General features: G+C 36.5%; 3 protein-coding genes across 8 annotated transcripts in view; 2 read left to right on the top strand and 1 right to left on the bottom strand.

The window, feature by feature from the left end:
• The first annotated feature begins 3,469 nt into the window (after positions 1–3,469).
• On the top strand, positions 3,470–15,577 carry utp15 (UTP15 small subunit processome component). The gene is made up of 13 exons (XM_079825233.1): positions 3,470–3,612; positions 4,169–4,284; positions 4,417–4,509; positions 5,080–5,264; positions 5,412–5,590; positions 9,546–9,671; positions 11,331–11,466; positions 11,582–11,663; positions 11,769–11,924; positions 12,165–12,266; positions 12,352–12,485; positions 14,861–14,919; positions 15,052–15,577. Exons 2-13 carry the CDS (start codon positions 4,195–4,197, stop codon positions 15,264–15,266), a joined length of 1,557 nt encoding a protein of 518 aa, XP_079681359.1. The 5' UTR covers positions 3,470–3,612; positions 4,169–4,194; the 3' UTR covers positions 15,267–15,577.
• A 2,206-nt stretch (positions 15,578–17,783) lies between these two features.
• calub (calumenin b) lies at positions 17,784–22,687 on the top strand. Its single transcript, XM_079825442.1, has 7 exons — positions 17,784–17,907; positions 18,498–18,724; positions 18,805–18,998; positions 19,083–19,249; positions 20,861–20,921; positions 21,046–21,245; positions 21,478–22,687. The coding sequence occupies exons 2-7, from the start codon at positions 18,507–18,509 to the stop codon at positions 21,580–21,582; spliced, it is 945 nt and encodes a 314-aa protein (XP_079681568.1). The 5' UTR covers positions 17,784–17,907; positions 18,498–18,506; the 3' UTR covers positions 21,583–22,687.
• Positions 22,656–26,642, bottom strand: part of LOC307131671 (uncharacterized protein) — a 23,300-nt gene continuing 19,313 nt past the window's right edge. For all 6 annotated transcript variants that reach the window (XM_079825433.1, XM_079825436.1, XM_079825434.1 and 3 more), the window contains one exon: positions 22,656–24,439. In XM_079825433.1, the coding sequence (XP_079681559.1) occupies positions 23,225–24,439 (1,215 nt within the window). In that variant the 3' untranslated portion in view covers positions 22,656–23,224. The remainder of the gene's footprint in view (positions 24,440–26,642) is intronic.

Here is a 26,642-nt window from a genome sequence, read left to right as displayed (position 1 = left end):
TAGGGTTTCATGACCCTTTAAGGTCTATCTGGCAGCTATTTATGCTTGTCATGTGACGGTTGGGCAGCATCCTCTAATCCATGGATTTATGAAGGATGCCCGTCGCTCGTTGCCAGTCATTAGAAGAACGATCCCTGAATGGGACCTTTCCATGGTGCTGGAAGCTCTGTCTCAATACCCTTTTGAGCCTCTGGGGAATATTTCCCTAAAGTTGCTGTCCTTCAAGACAGCCTTGCTCTTGGCCTTGGCGTCAGCCAAACGTGTCAGTGAGTTACATGCACTCTCTGTCCACCCCTCGTGCATTATATTCTCTCTGGGTGGAGATTAGATTTTCCTTAAGCCTAATCCAGCCTTCATGCCAAAATTGTTTCCCTGTGTTCACATCGGAGGTGCTGGAGCTGTCCGCTTTTCACCCTCCGCCCCTTTTCCTCTGCGGAGGATCAAGGGTTAAATGTCCTGTGTCCGGTCCGTGCGTTACAGACATATTTGGCTAGGACGAGTGCATTCCGGAAGAGTGACCAACTCTTTGTTTCATGGGCCGCTCCCCACAAAGGGGATCCCCTGTCTAAGCAACGCCTTTCACATTGGCTTGTGGACGCTATCATTTTTGGCTTACGAACCAAAGGGAGTGCAATTCTCAGGGGACATCAGAGCTCATTCCACGAGGGGCTTAGTCGCCTTTTGGGCTCTGTTCAGGGGAGTATCACTGCAGGATATCTGCTCTGCTGCAAGTTGGGCTTCTCCCCGTACGTTTGTGCGTTACTACAGGCTGGATGTCACCAGAACCTCGGTAGCACATTCGGTTTTGGGGGTGGGGTCTTCCTAACCCTGCCTTCTGTTGTGTGTGCCACACACGTTTCATGTCCTGCTTTCACACCGCAGTTACATGTATGCGTCTTTTTCTGGCTAACAGGACCTCACTGTGAGTGTATTGGGCAATCGGGGAGCTGTCCATGTCTCTCCCATAGGTGGATCTCGAACACGAGATGATGAAAGAGAACAATAGGTTACTGTCGTAACCCCGGTTCTCTGAAACATCGAGTGGAGAGATCCACCAGCTTTGCCCCGCTTGCCGCATGAGAAGCGAATATACTTACTGATGTACAGTAGCCCATGCAGGCTAAATATGCCCGCAGGTAAGGGGTGGGGCCTTACCGGGCACTGGCTGCGCGCTTCTGCCTGTCTTGTCAGACTACTATATAACACACACTCACACAGCACTCCATGTCCGGTCTCGTTCGCATATACTCTGTGCTATGCTTACCTCAAGGACTTCTCTTCGCATACTTACCTGTCTCCAGCGTGTCTCCTTCCCTTTGTGTTCCTCGTCTGCTGTGTGGGTGTGTTCCAGTCAGTTCCTCAGTTCTCCAGCGATCTCCAAGCTCCAACGTTCATCTATCTGCAAAACAAAGGACAGTAACTATCCCTATCAGTTCCATTCTACGTCTATCTACAACCAGTTTACTCACCTGTGTTACTTCATCTGCTCGACTGTGGTCAAATAAACTACCATTACCTGTTACGTCTGTGTCTGCCTCCTGTGTACTGTAACAATTATTTTGTACTCATACATTTTAATTGCTCTTAACTTCAAATATTTGAGTAAGCTAATCCATACAATTAAATAAAAAAATATAAACTTTAATATTTTTAGCAGTGGAAACTTGGCTAGCTTTAACTAGCTAATTCAATAAATGCTACCTTGCTTATTGGTAACACAATAGCTGCGTCCGAAATCAAAAAGTTTTCTACTATGTAGTATGTGAAAAACAGTACGCCAACAGTAGTAGGCCTATGTCCAAATCAGACCGTTAAAGTCCGAATTCACAGTATTCAGAAAAAAGTAGGAGAAAAGTCCCCGGATGACCTAACGAGATTCTGAAGTGCGCATGCGATGGACACTTTATTTTCCTATGAGGCAACGGAAGAGGGTTTATGAATGGAGGTGAGGGGACGCAACTGACGCTGGTTGGTCACATGATAACGACAACAGGGCAGATAAAGTACGTCCGGATTACATACTACACTCATTCATACTATATTACTTTTTTAACGATTGCGAAGTTCGTTTAAATTCAGTGTTGGGGAAAGTTACTTTGAAAAGTAATTTATTACAATATTGCGTTAGTCCCTTAAAAAGTAACTAAATGCGTTACTTGGTTACTTTTTAAGAAAAGTTATGCGTTATGTTAATTTTGCGTTACTTTTTCTCCTGGGATGGGCTTGTATTTTTATAACAAAAAAGTTATATTTTTGGGCAAATGTAAACGCATGTACAGTAGAGGGCGCATCTCAAACAAACCTTTCAGCTGTACTGAATTGCAGAATAGGATGCAAGAGAAGAAGGTTTAGCACTTACTTCACCAATAAAAACAAAAAAATCTAATCTAAGTAAGTTTTGCTTATATATATTTAAGTATTAGAGGTTTGCATAGTATTCTGATTAATTGAATACTGAATCTTTTTTGTGCAAGTGAGATTAGTAAATGCCTGCTCACATTTAGTCTAGTACTACAATAACCATCATGTTTTCACGCAACACCTCTGCACTTGCGTTACTAATTTGAAAAAGTAACTCAGATATTTTGTTGTAAATTTAAAAGTAATGCGTCACTTTACTAGTTACTTGAAAAAAGTTACTTGTAATGCGTTAACCCCAACACTGTTCAAATTGAAATGTAGTACCTAGTAGCCTACGCGATTTTGGACGCAGCAAATGCTGATAGCATTAGTGTAGCATAGCACTTGCTGAATGAGTACAGCAATATAGAACATTTAACATATCTGTTCTCAATACCCCCCCCAAAAAAAAAAAATCCCAACTTAATAGAATCAACCACAAAAAAAAATATTTTAGCATTTACTCTACATTTTGAGATAGAAAGTTTAAGTGAAATTTAATTTTTTAAAAATAAAAAACAGTTAAAACTCAAAACAGTGAAACAATTCAGATTACTTAAAATTGATCTGTTTTGTGAACGCAAAAGAAAAAGAAAGTTCTAAATACTCATAAAAGTTAATTTGATTGAACTAATTTGTTTAATTTGAGTTGGCTCTACTCAAACTTTTTTTGAGCGTTAGGGTTTACAGTGCAGCCATACAGACAAGGTGAGGTGATTATGTGGAGTTTGAACACTTTGAGAATTTCAGGTATGATCTGAGAAATTCACCAAAGCGACTGAGTGTGGGGCTATACAATGAATCGTTTGTGGTTATATTTGAGAATTATTCATTCATATTAATATTCCAGGCTCCAGATAGCCTATAGCTTCATGACTTCCTTCAGGAAATCACGTTGTGTAATTGATAAGAAAGAACTAAGAACATTGATAAAATAAAATAAAACGTATTTGATTCATGAATTGGTTTTTCACACTCTGGCTGTTGCGTGTACATTTTATATTCACAAGGGAAACAGTAAATTCCGCTCTGTTGTGTTAGTCGAGAATCATGTATTTCAATAAAGTTTGTTCAACACCGGAAGTGTGACGTCACACAATGGCGACATCCATGTGGCTGTAGAATCAACGTGATTTTGCTCATGTTTTGTAGTCTGTAACGTACAGATAAGCCTTCAAAATCTGTTTAAATATTTTTGGAGGCCACAATAAGGTAAGAAACACATTATAATATTTAGATTAAACGATGCTGATTATTTAAAAAACCCTACAACAGCTAAGCTCATGTTATTGACTGTAAGTGTGTGGTTGATAGAAGTATTAGTTGTGGAAATAGTTTTATATAGGGACTCCTTATTTTAATCGAGACTTTAAGAATATTTTGTTTCATCCTGCATAGATTTTTAACAAGCTGCATGTTCCAAATACAAATGAACATAACATACGTGTTACTGTTAATTTACAGGCTATATGAAAAATATTGGTAATACAGATGTATTATTCAACATTTGCATTTGTATATTTATAAATTATATTAAGGGAATTGTATTGTTTGTTTGTTTTTTATTATTATTTTCTGTTGTTTGCCTAATGTCATAAGTAAGGGTTTGCTTTTGAAAACGAAATCAAGCTGCAGTCCAAGCTTGCAATGCACTGCTAATTCATATCAATTCTAAAGCTGTCAAGTCTGTGAGCCAGTGCTTTTTATTAATTTTGTGTAAAGTGCAAATATTCATTGTAATGTCTGTATGAATGTTGTGATATTGCAGGACCTCAGAGTGATCTCATATCTGAGATGGCTTCGTTTAAACCCACCATAATTCAGACCTATCCAAAACTAGGAGAGAAAATAACAGAGGATACGCTCTACTGGAAAAGTTACAAAGTATGACAACTTTTTTGCTTGTAATTTAATATGCCTTAGGGTATATCTTAGCAGCTTTAATTGGTCAACATTTCAAGTTTGTACCTATTTATACACACTGGTTTTGATGACAGTCTGTGTTTTTTCTTTCAGCCTGCTGTGCAGATTAAAGAGTTTGCTGCTGTAACAAAGATTGACTTTTCTCCTCTTCCACCTCACAATTATGCCGTCACATCCTCCACCAGAGTGAGTCCATTTATCGTTCATTGTCCCTCATTACATATTTGTATTACTCCATATTTATATATTCGTGGATTTATTTATTTTTATTTACAAAGTGACTTGTTTCTGAATGTGTTTGTATCAGTTCTCAATATGGTGATACAAAAGTGATATATTATTAAAATGATGTTTACCAAGAATTTAATTGAAATTGATTAATGCAGTAAATAGAATTTAGATTTTCTTTCTCATATTTAATATTTTGTGTGTAGGTATCCTGTTATATTTATTTTTTTAACAAATAACATTTTTTAGATTAAGAAATCAAGGATGCATTAAATTGATAAAAAAGTGACAGTAAAGACATTTATGATGTTACAAAAAATGTATTGTATGTATGTGTGCTCATTACAGTGTGGATCATTTGCCATAAAAATGTCAGAATGATTAAAAAAAAAAAACACTTAAACCTTGACATGTATTTGTGGGCTTTTCGTGTGTGTTCCCTGAGATTTGAACCCATTACAGTATTGTTGCTAGCATAATACTGCTCTCACGCATGCTGTATACTAATGTTATAATGTTCTGAATCAGATCCACATATATGGACCTCACTCTCAAGAGCCCATACGGAGCTTCACACGTTTTCGGGATACAGCATATGGAGGGAGCTTCAGAGGTGATGGGAAGCTGTTAGTGGCAGGAAGTGAAGAGGGACGCATCCGACTGTTCGACATCAGTAGCCGAGTGGCTCTCAGACAGTTTATAGGACACTCCAAGTATGACCTGGCATGAAATAATGACTATTGAATAATATATTTAATAACTTGAACCTCCCAAATAATTTCTTTAACCTTAGGAATACAGCTGTGTCAGCAATTATTTGGTCTTAAGTCTGTCTTTCCTGCTCTCTCTCTTATGTGCAGGGCAGTACATGCAACCTCTTTCCTGTCTGATGGGTTTCGTGTGGTGTCGGGGTCTGATGACTTGTCGTGTCGTGTGTGGGATGTTGCCAGTGGTGTTGAGCTCAGCTCATTCACTGAACACACAGACTATATCAGAGATGTCGCCCCCAGCAAACTCAACCCAGATCTGTTTGTCACAGGTTACTATTTTTAATTCACATTTCAGACATGGTCATCACATACGTTTTAATATGAACAGAAATAGAATTAATATGCTAGGGCTGTTGACGTTAACGCGTTAATGCATGTGATACATTTTTTCCCTTTTAACTCGTTAAAAATATTTAACGCAGCATCTGTTTTTTTCTGTCATCCTTTGCTTTGGCTGGATCACGCTCTTATTTATGCAAATGCTTTTAAACCATTCAAGCGAGAACGCGCCAGAATAGTTCTCTTTCACTTTCGAACAAACAATAACACACACAATTCACCCTATGCCGCGAGTTTGATTGACAGGCGATCTGACCAATCACATCGCCGAATCTGCTATTTTGTCCGACAAAGCACTCAGGAGAGTTAGTAGATTTAAGTCGGTGGACTTGAACTTGAAAAACGGTGTGTACTGACGTCTTTCCGCGGTTGAAACAACATTTCTTTTAGTGTTCATTCATGTTTATTTGGTGCTTATCAATGAACTAGAGGGAAGAGATGATCGGTTTACGAGCAGCTTTAACTGAGGCGCTACAGCAATCACAACACATTAAAGAGCCACAAAATGCATTGTCATTCATTCACGGCCGCACAGTCGTTCACGGTGCATGTCCAGTATGGCGCGTTTTCAGTTCATGCCTATGGAAGCTTAACCTTCATAGTTATTCATAGTTCATCTCCGTTATGAATGGCTGAGCGGCCGTGCGCATTTTACATTCTGTTAGTGAGATCCCACCCCCTATGGGTGGTTTGAAAACATGTGGAACTAGCCAAAAAAGCCTCCGATGACACTAAATTGTGGCCTTTTTTGCATCATTGGAGGTTTTTTCCAGACAAAAAATACAGAGATCTCTTGTCTCAGGGGGACATGAGGGAGGGAAGCACGGTAATTCAAATATACTACCGGGTTTCTACTGATACAAAGCTTAATGCTAATCGGTGAGGTAACCCTTTAATGTTTAAAATTGTGAGGGCAAATTCATTGAGACATCAGTAGCTGTATTAGTCTCATTGAGACTGGCCTTCGTTCATAAAAAAATGTCATCAAACAAGTATTTAAAATATACTGTCTTATATATATATATAATATACTGTTTTTTCTACATTTAATTTGGAAATTAACTGTGAAAATATTACATTATAAAATGCATAAAAAACGTATAAAAACTAATAGGGCTGAAACGATTCATCGAGTTACTCGATTAACTCGATTACAAAAATTCCTCGAGGCAAAAATTCTGCCTCAAAGCCTCGTTAAATTACTATGACGTGCACTATACGCGCAGGGATCTGATTCACACGGACCGCTGTTCAGTGTTCAGGAAGCACACCATAGCGCGTGATACATTTTGAATTTAGTTTAGATTCTAGATGCCCAGAATCACTATAGTAACTGCATGTTTTACACAGTTTATGTAAGTTGATTACCGTTCTTATAGCTGCCACACACACACACACACACACACGGCGCGCGCAAGCCACCTAAGCCAGATCGCTTTCACTTTCGTCCTCATAAAGTTTGTCAAGTAAATGCTTTTAAAGCCTTGCCAGTTTGAACATTGAAGCGATTGTGCACTATTCAAAAACAACAATACGGAAAACTTATCCGTTCAGTGCTCAGCTTTTTTCTGTGACACAGAGCAGAGCCGTGTCACGTCTTTGACAACACGCGCGCGCCCTGAAGGCAGACCTCTTTTCACTTGAAGATCGCGCGCGGAGAGCAGCGCAGAAACACAGTGTCAACGCCGTCCTGTGACTAAAGTAAAGTCACTAAAGTAGCTTAGAAACTCAACCGTTAAAGGCATATATTTGAATACCTTTGAAGTAATTACAAATCACAGCTTCATAATGAATAGAGACGGAATGAGTAATTCACACACACAATCACTCTCTCATTAATGCATCCAAATAAATGTAATGTAGGTCTACTACTGTGTTAATGTATCTGTTGTACAACAAACATAAATCTGCCCCACAGAAATCAATAACTGCTGAAAGTGAACCGTTTCCTTCAAGTATTTTAAAATCACAAAGAAATGCACTTTGCATTTGTTGGAAAAATTCCAACTTTAATAGTAGAAAATCAGTAACACACACACACGCACCCTCCTCTCTCTCGCGCCAGTCAGACCAATCGTGGCAATGCATCACATATGCTTAAACTTTTATGTAGCCACGCAACAATAATTTCAGCATTCACTGTATACACCGGGACGTGATGTTGTGACGCGATTTTTCTAACGGATGCTTCACCTAAAATACACCGCTATGCAAGTGATGCAAGCCAAATGCAGCGCTCTATTGAAAATGAATGTATGTATTCAGTACCAAATTGCAATGAAGCCTCACGCACACACACACACACACACACAGGTTGCTAGGTTACCATAGCAAATAAGCTCCCCCCAGAAATGATATATTATTTGTTAGTAGCCTAATGGTAAATGCTGCAGGTGTAGAAATCTACATAAAAGAGATTTACTTTGATGTCAGGGTTAGATTACAGCATGAAACCTGTTGTGCATATTAATAAATTAAATTGCTTTTCCTCTTCATTTTCGTTATATGCATTTTGTTTTGGTTGTTTAAAAACACAGATTTTTTTTATCCGATTAATCGATTAATCGATCGATTAAGTGCTAGATTAATCGATTACAAAAAGAATCGATAGCTGCAGCCCTAAAAACTAATTGTGATTAATCACAGAAAAAAAGTGTGATTAATCTAGTTCATTTTTTTTTTTTTTTTTCGATTGACAGCACTAGAATATACACATAAATATACACCAGTTAGAATGTTTTTGTTTAGTGGCAACAAGTCCGTGAGGTTAAAACTGCATGTAAGTTTTTACGGTACAAAGCAAAATCTGTTTGTTTGACCAATGGCGGGTGGATGGGGACATACTTTTTAGATTTTTAAGAAATTAATACTTTTATTCAGCAAGGATGCATTAAATTGATCAAATGTGACAGTATAAAGACATGATGTTACAACAAATTAATTTCAAATAAATTCTGTTCTTTTGAACTTTATACTCATTTAAGGATATGAAGCAGCACAACTGTTTTCAACATGAAAATTATTTCTGAAGGATCATTTGACACTGAAGAGTAATGATGCTGAAAATGTTGCTACTCAAATAATTTATATTCATAAAACATATTAAAATAAAAAGCTGTATTTTACTGTATTTTTGATCAAATAAATGCTGCCTTGGTGAGCATAAGAGACTTCTTTCAAAAATATACAACTCGTACTGAACTCCAAAAACAGTAGTGTGTATATAGTTTTATTAAAGCGTTAGTTCGCCCAAAAATGAAAATTCTCTCATTGCTCATCCTCATGTCGTTCCAAACCCGTAAGACTTTCGTTCATCTTCAGAAAATGTAATTAATGAGATCATAAAACTAATCTATATTAACTAATCCAAATTTTCTGAAGAGACTCGTCACTTTATATGATGAGCAGATTTAATTTAGGCCTTTATTCACATTTAAACATTGATCAGAGAACATAAACAGAAGCTGAACCCAACCTGTTTGATGTGTGAGAACAAACAAAGTGAACATGATTGAGCTTCTGTTTACCACAACTGATGTGTGAGTTCATGAATGTTTATGTGAATTCACTAAATTCAATCTGTTCATCATATAAAGCGATCCGAGTCTCTTCAGAAAATTTGGACTAAACTGCTCAATTCATATGTATTAGTTTTAAAATCTCTTGTGTCAGTTGGGACAGAAACCTCTTGTTTTTAATCAAAAAGATCTTAATTTGTGTTCCAAAGATGAACAAAAGTCTTACAGGTTTGGAACGACATTAGGATGAGTAATTAAAGACAGAATTAAAATTTTTGGGTGGACTATCTCGTTAAATATACTCATAAAGGTTATAGTTTGTACAGTTGTTAATGTTTGCCCTGAATAATGGTTGTCTCTGTTGCAGGTTCGTATGACCACACTGTAAAAGTGTTTGACGTGCGGTCAGGGAGCAGTGTGATGACCATGCAACACGGCCACCCTGTGGAGTGTGTGCTGTTGTACCCATCAGAAGCCCTGCTGGTGTCCACAGGTAGACAACACTCATCAGTCATTAGAAATGCTTAGAACCCCTTGCAAACATTTATTCTCATAGGTCATAATGCAGATATATAGACATTAATGTAGTATTTAACTGATGTGCTATTTTACAACCGCTTTAAATGTGGCTCTTCCAGTTTCAACGTTATCTATTTGTTTTATAATAAAATATATGAGTTACATTGAAATACGTTTGTGTAGGGATGAAACGATAACCGGTTTCACGATAAACCATGATAAAATTTAATTATCATTAAAACCGCGTGTGATTATCACGATTGTGAAAACAACTCGCGGTAAATCTTGTCCAGTCAGCGTCAGTCTGGTGCAGGCGCAGCTGTTTTTTGAATGTGAAGAAATGGCAGAAGGCAGTGACAGCACCGGGAGGTTTTTCAGATTTCTAAAAGGACCAAATCTGAGGCGTTGTCATTTTTTGGCTTTTACAAAAGTCCTGAGGGAATCGAAGATGGTCACCCTGTCTGCAGAACATGCCAGAAGAAAGTCGCTGTAATAGGGGGAACACTTCAAAACTACAAACGCAAGGCAAGTGGACATTGACCTCAATACCAAAACAACGTCTGGGAAATAATAAAGTGAAGCGAACGAACAAATTCAGTCAAGACTAGGGTGACATTTAAGGGATAATAATCAGGGTTTGACATTAACAACCACCATTTGCGGGTGTAACGTTATTTCGGCTGCACACTAACCACTCTGGTGGTTGAACTTATTATAGTCTTCTCAAAAGCCATCTGTTATAATCGCGTTGCGCATTATAACCACTTACACATGTTTCTATTAAGTTTATGAATGCGATGTCTCATAATCAGAGGCGTTCAGATTAGCCAGAGTTTTGTTCAGAGCGCCGCTCTCACTCACTGAAATCTACACTCAAAGCTGAGATAAACGTGCGATGTACGCAGGAGATTCACTCATCACACAGTGGTTGACTGTTTTTGTTCTATTTCAGCAGCGAAAATGGTTTAAAAAAAACAGCAGACCCACAGCGCATCTGATATGACTGGCATAACGCTGGCGAATTTAGGGACCGTCTCTAAAGTTACATACAACATTGGTAACGTTATACACGTTTGAAACTTCAATAGCATTTGAAGAGAATGACAGAATTACAGTCATAAAACTGACTGTAAAGTGATCATTTAGGTGTCAGGTATGATGCACACATTTTGATATTTAATAAAATAAACTGTCAAATCAGATGGAAATATGGATATGCATTATTTCACTAGGATACTGTTTGGGCTCTTACACAAAATATGCTAGATTTAAATGCATCATTGCTGAGCACTGATGAGAATATTGCTTGAGAATATATTTACAGAGATAATATTAGAGATCATATTTACGACAAATTATTATTAATGCGTTATGCGTTGCTATTGACGACGGCCATTATAAGGAAGGAAATCCCACAGAATAGAATCTAGTTTAAAGTGCATAGAGCTGCTTTAGTTATTTGTTGTTTGTTGATTTTCAAATATAAAACTTGTTGAAATGTTTTAAGTGTGTGAATTTCATCTCGTTTGAACAAAACCGTGATAATATTGATAACATTGATAATTTGGGTCACTATAATCGTGATGTTAAATTTCCATACCGTTTCATCCCTACGTTTGTGTATGCATTACAGGAGGGCGCTATGTGAAAATTTGGGACCTGTTGAAAGGCGGACAACAGCTTGTTTCTCTTAAGAATCATCACAAAACAGTTACCTGTGCATGTCTGAGTTCTACAGGCAACAAGCTGCTCACAGGATCACTGGACAGGTATGTTTGGATATGTGAGCAATAATAAAGAAATGCGAGTACTTATTTGTGCATTTTCTTTATGACCCCGTGGTGAAAAAGTTGATTTATTTCTTCTGTTTGCCTTCTTTGTTAGGCATGTCAAAGTGTATAACTCCACCTATAAGGTTGTTCATAATATTGACTGTGCCGCATCCATCCTCAGTCTGGCTATTGCGGTACGTTTTGTTCATTACACAAGAAGAAATCTATAAATATAAGATGAATAGTCATTTTTCATTTGCGCTTGATTTGAGATGTTGTTCATTGTGGTTCTCCTCTAGCCTTATGATGAAGTAGTTGCCGTGGGAATGACCAATGGTGTGCTGAGCGTCAGGCACAGGAAACACAAAGAAGAAAAAGAGACATTAACTGGTCAAAGGCGACGGGGCCCAGCGTACCGAATTTTTGTCAAGCGGAAGAACTTTGTGCCCAAACAGGTGATATTTTATATATTTAATGAATAATTCAATTCAATTGTATTAAATTAACTTTTTGATTTGTTACCATTTCAGCTAAAATTGCTAAGCTACAGCTGAAATATTCATACAATAAGAATTTACCTTTTTTTAAGTGGTTTACTATGGCATGTATAAAGTGAACTTTTTTGTTTTGCTGCTTTTATTTATTTATTTTTTGCTTCAGTTGTGTCTTACAGTCTTCGTGTCTCTCTATTTTAGGATGACTTCTTGGTCAGTAAACCAGTGAAGCAGCATCTAAAGAAATATGACAAACAGCTAAAAAGCTTTGAGGTGTCCAAAGCCCTGGACACAGCTCTGCAGGTAAACACACGTGTTAATATAAGATATTTTCATGTTTGACTGTTCAGATGAAGACATCAGTATATGTTTGTGCATGTTTACACAGACATGGACACGCACCAAAAAACCAGAGGTGACCGTGGCCGTTATCATGGAGCTCAAACGCAGAGGAACTCTGAAAAACGCTCTCGCAGGACGAGATGAAGATAGCTTAACCAAGCTACTCAACTTCCTTCTCAAGTAAGTTACACACAGTATTATGACTTCAGACTCTCATACTCTCATTGATTGCTCATGTAGAATTGAAGGTGATAGATTTATGAACACTTTAAAATGAAATAAATAAATCGATTTATTTATTTATTCATTAGGGGTGTTTCGGTACAGGACTTCCGGTACGGTGCACATGTGTGCCGAATGCAATCTACCGAACCCGTACTGAAGCAATTTTATGTTTAGTTTTCTCTCCCCTGCTGTACCGAACGGTGACTTCAAATGTACGGGTCGTTTATATATTTATATATATATATATATATAGGCTGTACTTCAATAGAATATGTATGAAATGTTAAATAATGTATAAAAGGTTACAACTGTTCATTGGTGAGTGGGTTATATTTAATTTTAAAATGTAAATATTAAAGGATTAGTTCACTTAAAAATGAAAATTTCCTGATAATTTACTCACCCCCATCTCGTGTTCATGTTCATGTTTTTCTTTCTTCAGTCGAAAAGAAATTACGTTTTTTGAGGAAAACATTACAGGATTTTTCTTCACATAATGGATTTCAATGGCAACCAACGGTTAAAGTACCAAATCAATTTTGGTCAGTTTCAAAGGCTTAGAAGGGCTTCAGAGGCTCTGCAGACGAGGAATAGGGTCTTATCTAGCGAAACCATCTGCCATTTTCTAAAAAAAACAAAACATTTATATACTTTTTAACCTCAAATGCGCAACTTCTGTGTTCTTCTTCACTGCGTATGTATGACGTCATCACATCCAAAAGGTCATGTCTGTGGCGTATGTGGAAGTACCGACCCAGTGCCAAAAAAAACTACATCTCATGTTCTCCTCCAACTTTAAAATTGTCTGACATCATTGTTTTACCTTTATATTTGTAAAGTGTGTTTGATTTAGTCTTTGCACGTTTGTTTTAACACTGGGTCGGTACTTCCACGTATGTCACGGACGTGACCTCTCCGACGTGTTGTTATACGAAGTGAAGAATAACAACACAGAAGTTGTGCATTTGAGGTTAAAAAGTATATAAATGTTTGTTTTTTTGAAAATGACAGGTGGTTTCGCTAGATAATACCCTATTCTTCGTCTGGGATCATGCAGAGCCTCTGAACCCCTTCTAAGCCTTTGAAACCATCGGTTGCCATTCAAATCCATTATGTGAAGAAAAATCCTGGAACGTTTTCCTCAAAAAACTTAATTTATTTTCGACTGAAGAAAGAAAGACGTGAAAATCTTGGATGAGATAGGGGTAAATTATCATGAAATTTTCATTTCGAAGTTTATTAATTCTTTAACAACAGTATATACAGTTAAAGGTGCACTATGTAAAAAAAAACTTCAGTAAAATATCCAGAATCCACTAGGCCAGTGTTATATATTTTGTTCAGTTGAGTACTTACAATATCCCAAATGTTTCCAACTATTTGTAAATCGTGAGAAATTGCTATTTTAACCAAGGAACCGGGACGTGTGAGGGAGTCGCCTGTTGATTGCATCGTATCTGCGTTCCCCTCGGTTTCCGGTTTTATTTTGCAGAAACGCTTTACTCTCACTGCAGTGCAACAAGTGTCATAGCAGCCGCCGAACGAACGCAGAGTAACGCCATAACTTAATTTTCAACACATAATATGATAATCAGAGCTGCGTTAGCTCATTTCATGTTTTGAGTTTTGTTCTCATTGACTATAATTACTGTTATACAGTACAGTTGTTGTTTTTTTGTTAGATATATTACTGCCATGATATAGATTTTTAAATAACATATTTCTTCACATTTCAGATATGAAAATGTATTGAAAAGTGCTTAAATAAAAACACAAAAAATCTTAATTTGATACATTTGATAGTAGAAATAATACAGATATGGCATCATTTTGTTTTGCAAATGAATGATATATTATACATTATATAAAAACAATAAATCAAAATTATATATATATGTATATATTATATTATATTATATTTATCTAAAAGAAAATGTGTATATGCATGTTATTGAAAGGCTGTGTGAGATTCACCTTTAGACGGTTTACACTTAAAAGAGTTTCAGCACAGTAATATTCTGTGAAATGCATGCCATTAAATTCTTGTGACAAAAACTGAACTTCTTTGAATTATTAAAGCACTGGGAAATTCTTTGGCAGATTGTCATGGTGGGGTGTGTTTGAGAATTTGGTTCACAAAGCACAAAAGTGACCTAGAACAGGAGGTCAAAATCTTAAGCATGAACAAGCCACATGAGTCCAGGAGACATTTTCTTGATTCAGGGATTTAATGCCATGATACATGTATTAAGTGATGACCTGATATGAAAAAAAAAGTGATAGTGATTCATAAATTAGGTTAACGGATGTTTTTGTGTATTGTTTTTCAGGCACATCACTGACCCACGCTTCTCTCGCCCTTTGCTCACGGTCGGGGATATTGTTCTTGGTGAGTTTCACATCATATTTATGTGCACGTGAGCAAATGAGAATGAAGAAGTGAACTTATGGTTGTGAAATGGAATCGTTTTTTTTGAAGGTTTTCTTCTTATGATATGTTTGTGTGTGTGTGTGTGTGTAGATTTATATCATCAGGTTATTCCCCAGTCATTTGTAGTCGAGCGGTTGCTGCAGCGTCTTTTAGAGCTGTTGGGTCAGGAAGCAGAAGTTCAGAAGGAGCTTTTACAGGTCTTGGGAATCATGGACACACTTTTCGCATCCTTGACCCTCAGAAGAGAGGTTGCCACCCTTGCCGCCCCACCAGTAGCGCAGGGGTCACATCTACAAGCCGCCTGACACTTGTTACAAAACTCTGTGTCATCTTGTGACGCAACCGAGACCGAATGCTGGACATAGACAGGGTGTGGTGGAAACGAAAGGAAAACTGGAAGGAAACCAACATGAGAGACAGCTATGAGAAAGATGTTGCCCAATGTCAGTGAATAATCACTGTGTCAGTGTATCAGACATTTTCTGCTTATGTTTGCAGAATTTGAAACCGTATTTTGTATATTCCTGTCATAAAATCTTTAAATCTCTGTTTTGATTTGTTCTTTCATTAATAATCAAAAAATTTTCTATTATGAAATACATTTATGATTGCTGTTTTTTGTTTGTTTGTCATTTTTGACCAATATCACTGAAACGTGATCCAGCATGTTAACCAATGATGTCAATAATTTTGTGTCTTTGGAGGATGGGGTTTTGGCAAGGTGCCACCACCATAAATTGATGGGATGTTGGGTGGTCTAATTCAGTGGCTGACAGAAGTTAGCTGAGTATAACTTCTATAATAAAACTAACAATTTATTACAGCATGTAATCATAGGCCAAATGAAACCAAATGTTCAGGATTAGGGGGATTAAACAATAATTTAAGATCATTGGAAAATTACTTTCAAGCAGTAATCTTAACTATTGCAGACCTTGAGTGTAATCACAGATTTCTGGCTGTATATCAGTCAATTTTACATAATATTCAGACAAATATGCTAATTTAAGCGTGATGTACCATGCAAAAGCAAGCAATCAAATTGAAAGGGATAATTTATGTAAAGTAAAAATGATGTAATTTACCCTTGAGTTCCAAACCTGTATAAGTTCTTCTGCTGAACATAAAACAAGATATTTTAAAGAATGTCAGTAACCAAAGAGTTAATGAGCCCCATTGACTTCCCAATGGGGGAAAAAAGTATTATGGAAGTCAATGGGGCTCATTAACTTTTTGGTTACTGACATTCTTCAAAATGTCATATTTTGTGTTCAGCAGAAGAAATAAATTCATTGAGGTTTGGAACAGCTTGAGGGTGAGGTAAATAATGAAAGAATTTTCTTTTTTGGGAGAACTATACCTTGAAGGCTTTTTAGACCTTTTAAATGAAAATGAATACCGTATACATAAAGAACAAACTCACCTATTTTCAAAATACATTGCATTATATGTATTCTTTTATTATATGTAAACACTATCCTAGACATATACAAATAGTGTAGATATGACAACATGCAACATAACATGTAATAGTGCTTAGATAAAGGTTCAAGTCTAACATTCATAACTTTAATGTAATATGACTGATAAAATAACATGTCAAATGGCTGAAATATTGATATACTATTCAGAAACAGAAGCAGCAGCTTTGTTTGCGGGGGTTACCGGGGTAACGGCTGTATTTCTGTATTTATATCTCATAAGCGCCATCTGCTGTCAGAGAGTGAATGTGCCTTCTTGAAACTACAAATATTCCAATAATTTATTTGAAAGATGTTCTGGTGGTAAAAAAAAAAAAATTGTTCTGGTGGTTTGTGGTGTGATGCAGGAGGAAAGTTGTGGATAAGTTTCTAACCATATTGTTGTTATTATTTGTAATTTAATGCTATGCCAGTAAGTGTGGGTTAGCCTAGATTTTAATTATCTACTTTTAGGACCAATTTTAATATCTTCACAATATTGTAAAGAGTAAACCACAATGTTATGTTAAATTCATAAGACTTGTGATGTGCGGGATAATTATTATTATTTTTTTTACTTTATACAAATGATGTGGTTGTTGGGTGCTGCAGTATTACCTTCATTAATTAACTTTAAGTCACTTTATTAGACCTCAAACAAGTATTATATTTGTTGAACTCAACCACAATAATTGTAAGTAGGTTATACATGAAAAAACAATTAAATTGACAAATAACAAATACTGAAATATTTAAAATCAAATTATAACAAATAACATTTAAGTTCTTGCTCCTTGTGCCCTTTTTAAAAAAAAAAATTTGATCGTAAATTCAAACTCTGTGTTTGTCCCAATGGAAGTGTCTTACACTGTTGGTTGTTCCCTGTCTTGTTATGTATATATTGCAATTTAATAATACAAAATAAAAATAATAAATATATAAATAAAAAAACGTACAGAGTTTTAAGGCACTTATGTTCTCTTAGTATTGAAATTAAGTGATTTTAAACGCCACATAACTTGGCGTTAAAAAAAACTACATTTGTTTTATAAACTTACGTACAATCAATCAGTATAAATTCTGCTGTAAGATGTGAGAGCCTAAATCAGTGATGGAGTCTGGATTTGTAAGGCTTTTTTTCCCGGTCTTTTTCTCATAATGATACAAATGATTACAGACCTACAAGAAAAGATGAAATAAAATAAGTAAATACAGAAGCGTATAGGTGCCTTGAGGACGTGGCAGTTCTAAACCAATGACATAATCACGTTTGGACTGAAGTGGACCAATCGCGAAGCCTCTCAGACGACGTTTGCTCGGGCGGTCCTTGGTGCATTCTACAATCTGATTTGTGCGTTGAGCGAAGTCTGAGCGTAATGTCCAATCTGATTGGTCGGTTGAGCGGGCCATCCAGGAGAACCCTCAACTAGTTTGACATCCGGAGTTGCCGAGATCAGCCGGGCGGCGTGAAACGCTACAATATTTGGTAGGTAAAGTTGCATTAAACCATAAAATAGTTTATCGAATATGCTCCGAGATGCAGTGTCATGCTTCGCCGTTTCCTTCATCTCATTTGAGAGTTATGTGTATTTGCATGAAGCTTATTAAGGGGAATTTAAAAAAAAAATTTTGTCATGTCGAAATATTGGTTACATGAATTAAATGTTACGATGAAATATTATGAAGAAAAAAATAGGTAATATAATTTATTTGGTAACACTTTGGAACAGCGTTCACTGCACAAGCAAAAAGTATCAGGTTATTACCCTGTTTTTTTATTTAATTTTAAGATAGCCTATGTTTTATGGGAGTGCCATGTGAATAACAGGCTACGTGAATATGGTAGTCATTCAGTACCAGGGTACATTAATGCAAATATAAATGTATACAAACATTCAGAGAATAAATATATAGGGAACTTACTATTGGTTTCCTGTCACATAAAATAATTAACTATCAATGTATATAGAGGAATTTATAGGAAATTATTATTTGTAACAATATTGCATGTATTTGCATTGATATACACTTGCTCTCCTCTTCACTTTTTTGACCCTGTTAAAATAAAATAAAAAGTACGAGAAGATGGACCTGTTGCCGCTCTTGTTCGTCGCCCTCTGCGTTCTTCAGTCCTCCAGCAAACCCATGGAGAAGAAGGACCGCATCCATCATGACGCCCCTCTAAGCAACAAGGAGCATGATGATGAGGAGAACTTTGACTACGACCACGAGGCTTTTCTCGGACAAGAGGAGGCAAAGACTTTTGACCAGCTCACGCCGGAGGAGAGCAAAGAGAGACTGGGGTAAAAACAGATGCATCACATATCTATGAGCTCTTCGGAGAAAGTTCTCTGGATCATTTGCTCTCTCTTTTTGTCTACAGTAAGATTGTAGAAAAGATTGACGAGGATCACGACGGCTTTGTGACTGTTGATGAGATGAAACGGTGGATCAAACATGCTCAGAAGCGATGGATCTATGACGATGTGGACCGGCAGTGGCAGGCTCATGATCTCAACTCAGATGCTTATGTGTCCTGGGAGGAATACAAGAACGCTACCTACGGTTACATCCTTGGTGTGTATAATGAGTTTATTAATGAATCATATTGCTATGGGTTTGCTTCACCCTCATTTTGATATAATGTCTATGTGTGTTTAGATGAAGCAGATCCTGAGGATGGTTTTAACTACAGACAAATGTTGACCAGAGATGAGCGCCGTTTCAAGATGGCTGACCATGATGGTGACATGAGGGCCAATAAAGAAGAGTTTACAGCGTTTCTTCACCCAGAAGAGTTTGACAACATGAAGGATATTGTAGTGCTGGTACGTCTGGACAATCACACGTTGTATCTTCTATACCATTGCTGTTATCTTCTTTCTAGGGCTGTCGATGTCACACGTTAATTCAGTTAATTAGTTATGGAAAAAATGATGTGTTAAATTTATTGACACATTTTACGCACCCGCACCACCCCAGACCTACGTAGGTCATCTTACATTTCATACAGTTGATTGTTGACTAACATGATGCAGGAAAACAACAATTCTGTGAAGCCTATATAATGCAGTTAGAATGTCCCTAAAATTGTGGTGAGTTATGAGTTTTTGTCTATCATATATGATATAGTTAAGCAATATCACATGAGTAACAAGCACATTGTCACATGAGTGCAAATTTAATTTTATACAGTAGAAGTTATTATTGTGTTCTATTTTAGACACAATATAGTCTGTTTTTTTGCTCGGTTTTGAAAAAATATTAGCCACTGCATAACTAATCCTGAATAAATCACCCATTTTAATGAGGCTGCGTTTACACTGGCACACAATTTTTTATTTTTAATCACATCTGACACAAATCGGAATTTGTTTCACGTCTAAACACAAAAATATCAGCTGAAGCAGACGTGCCTGTATGCGTCATTCTTAAACTGACAGCTTTTTTATTGAGATGTAAACATTATATATAAGTAAGGAATTGTAAGTAACATTCAGGGGCATTTTCAACCTCTGCGGCATGAATTTTATAAATAAAACCGCTTCGCTAATGAAAGCTACATTATATTTCTCAGCAACGAGGTGATAACTTTGCTGTTTCTCTATTACATAGAGACGCTGTACATATATAGGTAATTCACATTCACAAATCTCTCTTTCTCTGTCTCTCTCTCTCGTTAATTCGATAGAATTCATTCAAATAAATGTAATCTTATCGGGCTACTTTATTTCGCAAATGAAAATGACCGCTATGTTCCGTTATATATCCCTCCAATCAGATTTTGGCTGCAAACGTCCATGACAATATTAAACTTGTCCATGCTGGCAAGTAATCGTGGTACCACTATATAAACAATTTTAATAGCACTTTTAATTGATAACAATTTTAAATCATATTTCCATATTAATTAAAAACATTAAAGGGATAGTTCACCTATAAATTAATATTCTTTCATTTAATCACCCTTATGTCGTTTCAGACCTGTATGACTTTCTTTCTTTTGCAGAACATAAAAGAAAATATTTTGAAGAATGTTGGTAACCAAACTGTTTCGTTTCGGTTACCAGTGACTTCCATTGTATGAACCAAAACAATTTATTTTCTTTTATGTTCCACAGGAAACAAACATGAGGGAAAGATGACCAAATATTAATTTTTGGTTAACTATCCATTTAATATCCATTTAAAACCTATTAATCTCATGGCATTATTTATGCAATTGTAATTGCAATGTAAATGCATTCATGAGCTGCAATAGGCAGTCTGTAAATATATCTAAATACCAATTCAGATGTAGCTTTTGAAAAAGATATAATCATGGCCACTGTAGCATAAATTCTATGTTGAGTCAAATACAATATTTCTCTCTTAAGCTACTTTTTGTAATGCTTTTCTCATTTAACAACACAATAATGACTTTGGGTTTTTTTGTATAGGAGACCATGGAGGACATTGATAAAAATGGAGATGGTTTCATTGACTTGGATGAATATATTGGTAAGTTGTAAGTGTTTGTGTGTGTGTGTGTATTTAAGTGAAACTAGAATGGGCAGAATTCAGTTGTTTCCTGTTCCATCATGTATTGATTTGTCTCACTTGTGCTCTTGTGTGTGTATTTCAGGTGATATGTACAGTCAGAATGGAGACCCAACTGAACCAGAATGGGTGAAAACCGAAAGAGAACAGTTTACAGAGTTCAGGGATAAAAACAAAGATGGCCGTATGGATAAAGACGAGACCCGTGACTGGATCTTACCCTCCGATTATGACCATGCAGAGGCTGAGGCCAAACACCTTCTGTATGAGTCTGACGCAGATCAGGTAAAACTTGGTAATTCTCTGTAAACTTGCATTTGAAGGGACCCTTTGCAAAAAAAGTCATAGCTATTACATATTCAGCTATCTTGTGTACAAGTTGAAGTTTTCTCTATGCCATAAACTATTAAAATCATTATAAAGTGAATGTAAAAAGTGCAAGATCTTTGCATGAAATTTAAATAGCTTTTAAATAAATAGTTAAGAGTTGCTTCAATAACTTAATTTTTTTTCACAGGATGAACGCCTCACAAAGCAGGAAATTGTGGATAAGTATGACCTATTTGTCGGCAGCCAAGTAACAGATTTTGGAGAAGCTCTGGTCCGACACGATGAATTTTAATTTTGGAAGCTTCACACTTGAGAAATGCAAAAAGAACAATAATTTATTTTATGATTTAATGCGTATAACATTGTGACACTACTGTGTTTACAAAACATTTCTGTTTTTCTACGCCGACTCGATCAAATCCCATTTTATTTGCCTTTTTTGTGAACATGTTTTTTTTATAGCTTAACACTCATCGCTGTTGGATTCTGATGCAATTTCAAATGCGCTGATGAAGTAATGTTCAGGTCAGCTTGTGAAGCTGTGATGTGTAGAGGTTTGCCTAATGGTTTATAATGCACTAAAAGCACCCATATAATGCAGCATAATGGCATTTGTGTAACCCTACACAGCATAGAGCACTAGTTTCAAGTGGAGACATCGCACATAATAGGAATCCAAACAAACAATACCATTATGTAAACTACTACTCTAAATAATATTAAATGTCTTACAACCACTACATGTACATATTATCTGCATTTAGCCAGAAGATGTATATTGAAAATCACGCATAGGAATAGGTCATAGTTGGAATGTTGTGTAATGTCATGGGATTTGGATCAAAACCATCCTAAACCAGAGGAAATCTGGATTGGTTTGTTTTTCGAGCCTGCAGGGACACGGGATGTCGTGGCTCGATGTGCTGATCTATGATCAGTTTTATTGTTCTTTCATACACGAAGGACAGTAAGTGCAAGGACAGAAACTATCAACTAATCCGGGGCTCTTTTTTTTTAATAAAACCCCTGCTCAAAGGACCATTGAAAACCATTCCAACCGCTGAGACCTTTATGAAGTCTTAGTACTGTCATTAATGGACTGAACCAACAAATTAAAGCTGTTCTTTCCTTAAGTGCCTTTTCCCGTCACCCATAACCTTCAAACTGCTTCAACGTAATTATGTGAGGCTTTGTTTTCTTATCTTTTTTCCTCTGTGCAATTTATACATGACTGAAAATTACCTCCTCCCTTAATGTTCGTATATAGTTTGTGTATATATATGTCTATAATTGAATGTGAACTATATGCTGTGGTCAGGTATTGTAAATACTGTCTTATAGCTGAGAGTGTTTTCTCAATAAAATTGATTAAAATAAATCAAGTTTTTTATTTGGTTTCCATTTGTGGGGTTTCCTGGTGAATTGCTAGTTTACGGAGATACTTGGGGGTGATCCTGGTCATTTGTACATAATGCTAATTAAAATTATTTTAGGTCTATTCCTATGTTTTTCCATTACTTTTTGACGTTATGCAATATTATCATAATGAATGAGTTCCACGTTTCATTTTAGCGGATGAACAATCAATACCACTGATAATCTTGTTTGTCATCAGTAGATTTTATTTGAATTGGTACATCACAAAGCAAAGTGCAATTTCAATACAAAGGAAGCATGTCTGCAATGTTGTACACACTATAAGAAGGGCACAGGACGTCTGAGAACCACCAGTGCAGGACAACTTGCATGCAAAACTTAATTTAATACATGAGGTTAGAGGTTAGTTTCAAACCCCGAACTCTACGCATACTTGTATTACTGAACCATCAGTTCATTGCCCTGCAGATGCTTCTTTTCCCATTTTACGAAGGCTCATTTGGTGCTCAAGCTCAACATTGTAATTTCAAATGAGCTTTTTTAGCTTTCATCAATCTTCATCTTTCATCATTACTTTCATCCGAGTTGAGTTGTTCATTGAAACATTCTATCTGCATGTCTTGGGGATCCTGAACATAGTTCAGATGTTGACCACTTGTATCTAGATTAGATACAGACTCCTCTTCTAGGCTACTGTCGTCTAAATTTGTTGCGATGTTCTCGTTAACATAATATATGTTTGAGTTTGCTGTGCTGTTCGTCTCTTCTGCCAGACATTGTTCTGATCCATTGTACTGACCTGAATCAAGTGTTGATGTGCTTCGATGTGTTTGCAAGTCCGTGTTTAAGATGTTTTGTGTTGCAGTGTCCTGCTTACTTGCGTCCTGAAACTTTTGTACAGAACTTTCAACTTCTGAAACCCGAGGATCTATATTAAGATCGCCAGATTTTCTGATTCCATCTGATTTTAAGTTTTCTGAATATTTGACGGCGGGTATGTTAGCCTCTGAAACTAAGACTTTAGGGTTAATGATATATGGCTCTCCTTTAAAAATGGAGAATTCTGCTTGTGTAGCATCTTCTGGTGCTGAGTTTTGTGTTATTGTACAATCTCTTTCTTGACTTTCAATTAAGTCGGTTTGTATTCTGTCCAGGTCAGACTTGAATCTGTGCTTCCCGTCTATTGTTTGGTGCCTTAATTCCAATGGATTTGCATGTATTATATCTTCTAAGTCAGTTTTTACTTCTGTATGGTCAGGTATTTCGTAGTCTCGGTTGACTATTTTTAGGTATGCATTGAGCATTTCTGACTCATTTATGTCATAATATGAAGTGGTTCTTTTTGATTGTATTTTAAATTCTTCTGTTTTGTAGTTGTCGTCTACTAACTCACAATCCATGTTCATTTCTTCTAAATCAGTACAGACTTCCGCTTCTGTTGTGAATGTATTCTCTGTATATCCTTCACCCTCTTCATCACATTCCCGAACCACAATGTAGTCACGAAATGTCACTGTTTTATTGTTAAACCTATTCACAGGCCTCCCGTTGGGTCGCAGTGTCAGATAATTATGTCTTGGTTCCCTGAAGGATCTGTGGAAGGTTATTGATGGTAAGTTCACAGATGATGATGATGGTGGTGGTTCCTCTATTTTGGTGTAGATTCCCTGTTTGCCATAGAAAGGTGAGGTCGAGTAGTCGTACTCGCTGAACGCCTCGTTGTGATATGAGAATGTTTCCTCCACTAAGGGCATCGGTCGGCTGTGGTTCACCTGAGAGAAAAACGATTTAAAATTGCTTCTCTGAAAACACATTTCTATTATTTAAAAGCACCAATCCACAAGAGTTACTATGGGAAATTTGAAGGTGCACTGAGTAATATTGTAATTATTTATTTCAAAATGTTTAAAATTATCTACACCGTTCAGTAAGTTTTTCATACTTTTATTAAGCATGGATGCATTAAATTGATCAAAATGGATGGTAAACATATTTGTAATGTTATATTTATAAAAGTCCAAGACCCAGCAATTAAAAGCAATATTCTTAGTGCACTTTCAAAGTGAAAAAGTCTGGGATACTACAACAAGTAATACAGTTGCCAGAAAAAGTATGTGAATCGCTTGCAGAATCTGTGAAAATGAGAATAATTTTTACTTAATAAGAGAGATCATACAAACTGCATGTTATTTTTTATTTTGTACTGTCCTGAATAAGATATTTTACATAAAAAATGTTTACATATAGTCCACAAGACAAAAAAATTGCTGAATTTATTAAAATGACCCTATTCAAAAGTTTATGAACCATTGATTCTTAATACTGTGTGTCATTCCACGGCTGTTTTTTTACTGTGTGATGGTTGTTCTTGAGTCCCTTGTTTGTCCTGAGCAGTTAAACTGCCCAATGTTCTTCAGAAAAATCCTCCAGGTCCTGCACATTCTTCAGTTTTCCAGCATCTTTTGCATATTTTAACCCTCTCCAGCAATGACTGTATGATTTTGAGATCCATCTTTTCACACTGAGGACAATTGAGGGACTCAAACACAACTATTAAAAAAGGTTCAAGCATTCACCTATGCTCCAGAAGGAAACACAATGCATTAAGAGCCGGGGGTGAAAACGTATTGAATTTGAAAGGTAAATCAAGGTAAATTGAACTTAATTTGTCTTCCGGGAAACATGTAAGTATCTTCTGTTGTTTTCCAAAGGGCAGTACTAAATAATTTTTTTAAATATATTTAAACAAAATAAGAGAAATTCAACCCGATCTCACGGCAATTCGTACATATTTTATGAGGTGGCTAATTCGTACGAATTTGTACGATCTCACTCGTACGAATGTGTACGATTTTTGCTAAATTGTACGTATTTGACGAGTTGCCAAGAGTTAACAAATTCATATGAATTCGTACGAATGACCTACCTCAAACCCCGCCCCTAAACCTACCCGTCACTAGGGTTTAGACAAAACGTACAAATTCGTACGAATTAGCCACCTCGTAAAATACGTACGAATTGGTCGTGAGATAGCGTTGAAAAAATTAGACATCATCCTCCTGTTCAAAAGTTTTCACCCCCCGGCTCTTAGTGCATCGTGTTTCCTTCTGGAGCATCAGTGAATGTTTCAACCTTTTTTTTAATAGCTGTGTTTGAGTCCCTCAATCGTCTTTAGAGTGAAAAAATGGTTCTCAAAAACATACAGTCACTGCTGCAAAAATATGCAAAAGATGCTGGAAAACTGAAGAATGTGCAGGACCTGGAGGATTTTTCTGAAGAACATTGGGCAGTTTAACTGCTTAGGACAAACAAGGGACTCAAGAACAAGCATCACACAACAACAAAAAACAGCCGTGGATCATCAAGGGAACGACACATGGTTTTAAGAATCAATGGTTCATAAACTTTTGAACAGGGTCATTTTAATAATTCAGCAATTTTTTTGTCTTGTGGACAATATGTAAAAAAAAAATTATGTAAAATATCTTATTCAGGACAATACTAAATAAAAATTAACATGCATTTTGTATGATCTCTCAATTTAGTTAAATTTATTCACATTTTCACAGATTCTGCAAGCAGTTCACATACTTTTTCTTGCAACTGTATCTGCTGACTGGCGTGTTCACACTTGTAGTTTGGTTCGCTTGGTTCGGACCAAAAACCCCCCAAAAAACAGTCCTGGTCCATTTGGCGATCTGGTGTGTTCACACTTGGCATGTTTGGTTTGATTAAAACAAACCCTGGTGCGATTGCTCAGTGAGGTTAATTTGATTAAGTGTAATAACGCTGCTATGCGAACCTGGTGTGTGCACCAAACAAGACCGCTGAAAAGATGGGTCTCGGTCTGCTTCCAACCAAACTCTGGTGCGGTTCAAATGATAGGAACATGAATATGAACGCAACACGGACCAAAAACAGGAAAATGAGACCCTAAAAAAGACAGAATGCTCACGCATACACACGTTATTTCTT

This window comes from Gobio gobio, assembly GCF_949357685.1.
Source record: "Gobio gobio genome assembly, chromosome: 9".
In the NCBI taxonomy this organism is placed as follows: Eukaryota; Metazoa; Chordata; class Actinopteri; order Cypriniformes; family Gobionidae; genus Gobio; species Gobio gobio.
Note: the sequence above shows the minus strand (reverse complement) of the source record. Positions and strands in the feature narration are given on the sequence as shown.

What these genes read in the sequence shown, in the direction of transcription:
- utp15 (XM_079825233.1), top strand. Translation starts at nt 4,195, where the DNA reads ATGGCTTCGTTTAAACCCACCATAATTCAGACCTATCCAAAACTAGGA. An exon ending in CCGTCACATCCTCCACCAGA is followed by an intron (nt 4,510 to 5,079) that starts GTGAGTCCATTT and finishes GTTCTGAATCAG; the next exon opens with ATCCACATATATGGACCTCA. An exon ending in CTCACAGGATCACTGGACAG is followed by an intron (nt 11,467 to 11,581) that starts GTATGTTTGGAT and finishes CTTCTTTGTTAG; the next exon opens with GCATGTCAAAGTGTATAACT.
- calub (XM_079825442.1), top strand. Translation starts at nt 18,507, where the DNA reads ATGGACCTGTTGCCGCTCTTGTTCGTCGCCCTCTGCGTTCTTCAGTCC. An exon ending in TACCTACGGTTACATCCTTG is followed by an intron (nt 18,999 to 19,082) that starts GTGTGTATAATG and finishes ATGTGTGTTTAG; the next exon opens with ATGAAGCAGATCCTGAGGAT. An exon ending in ATGAGTCTGACGCAGATCAG is followed by an intron (nt 21,246 to 21,477) that starts GTAAAACTTGGT and finishes TTTTTTTCACAG; the next exon opens with GATGAACGCCTCACAAAGCA.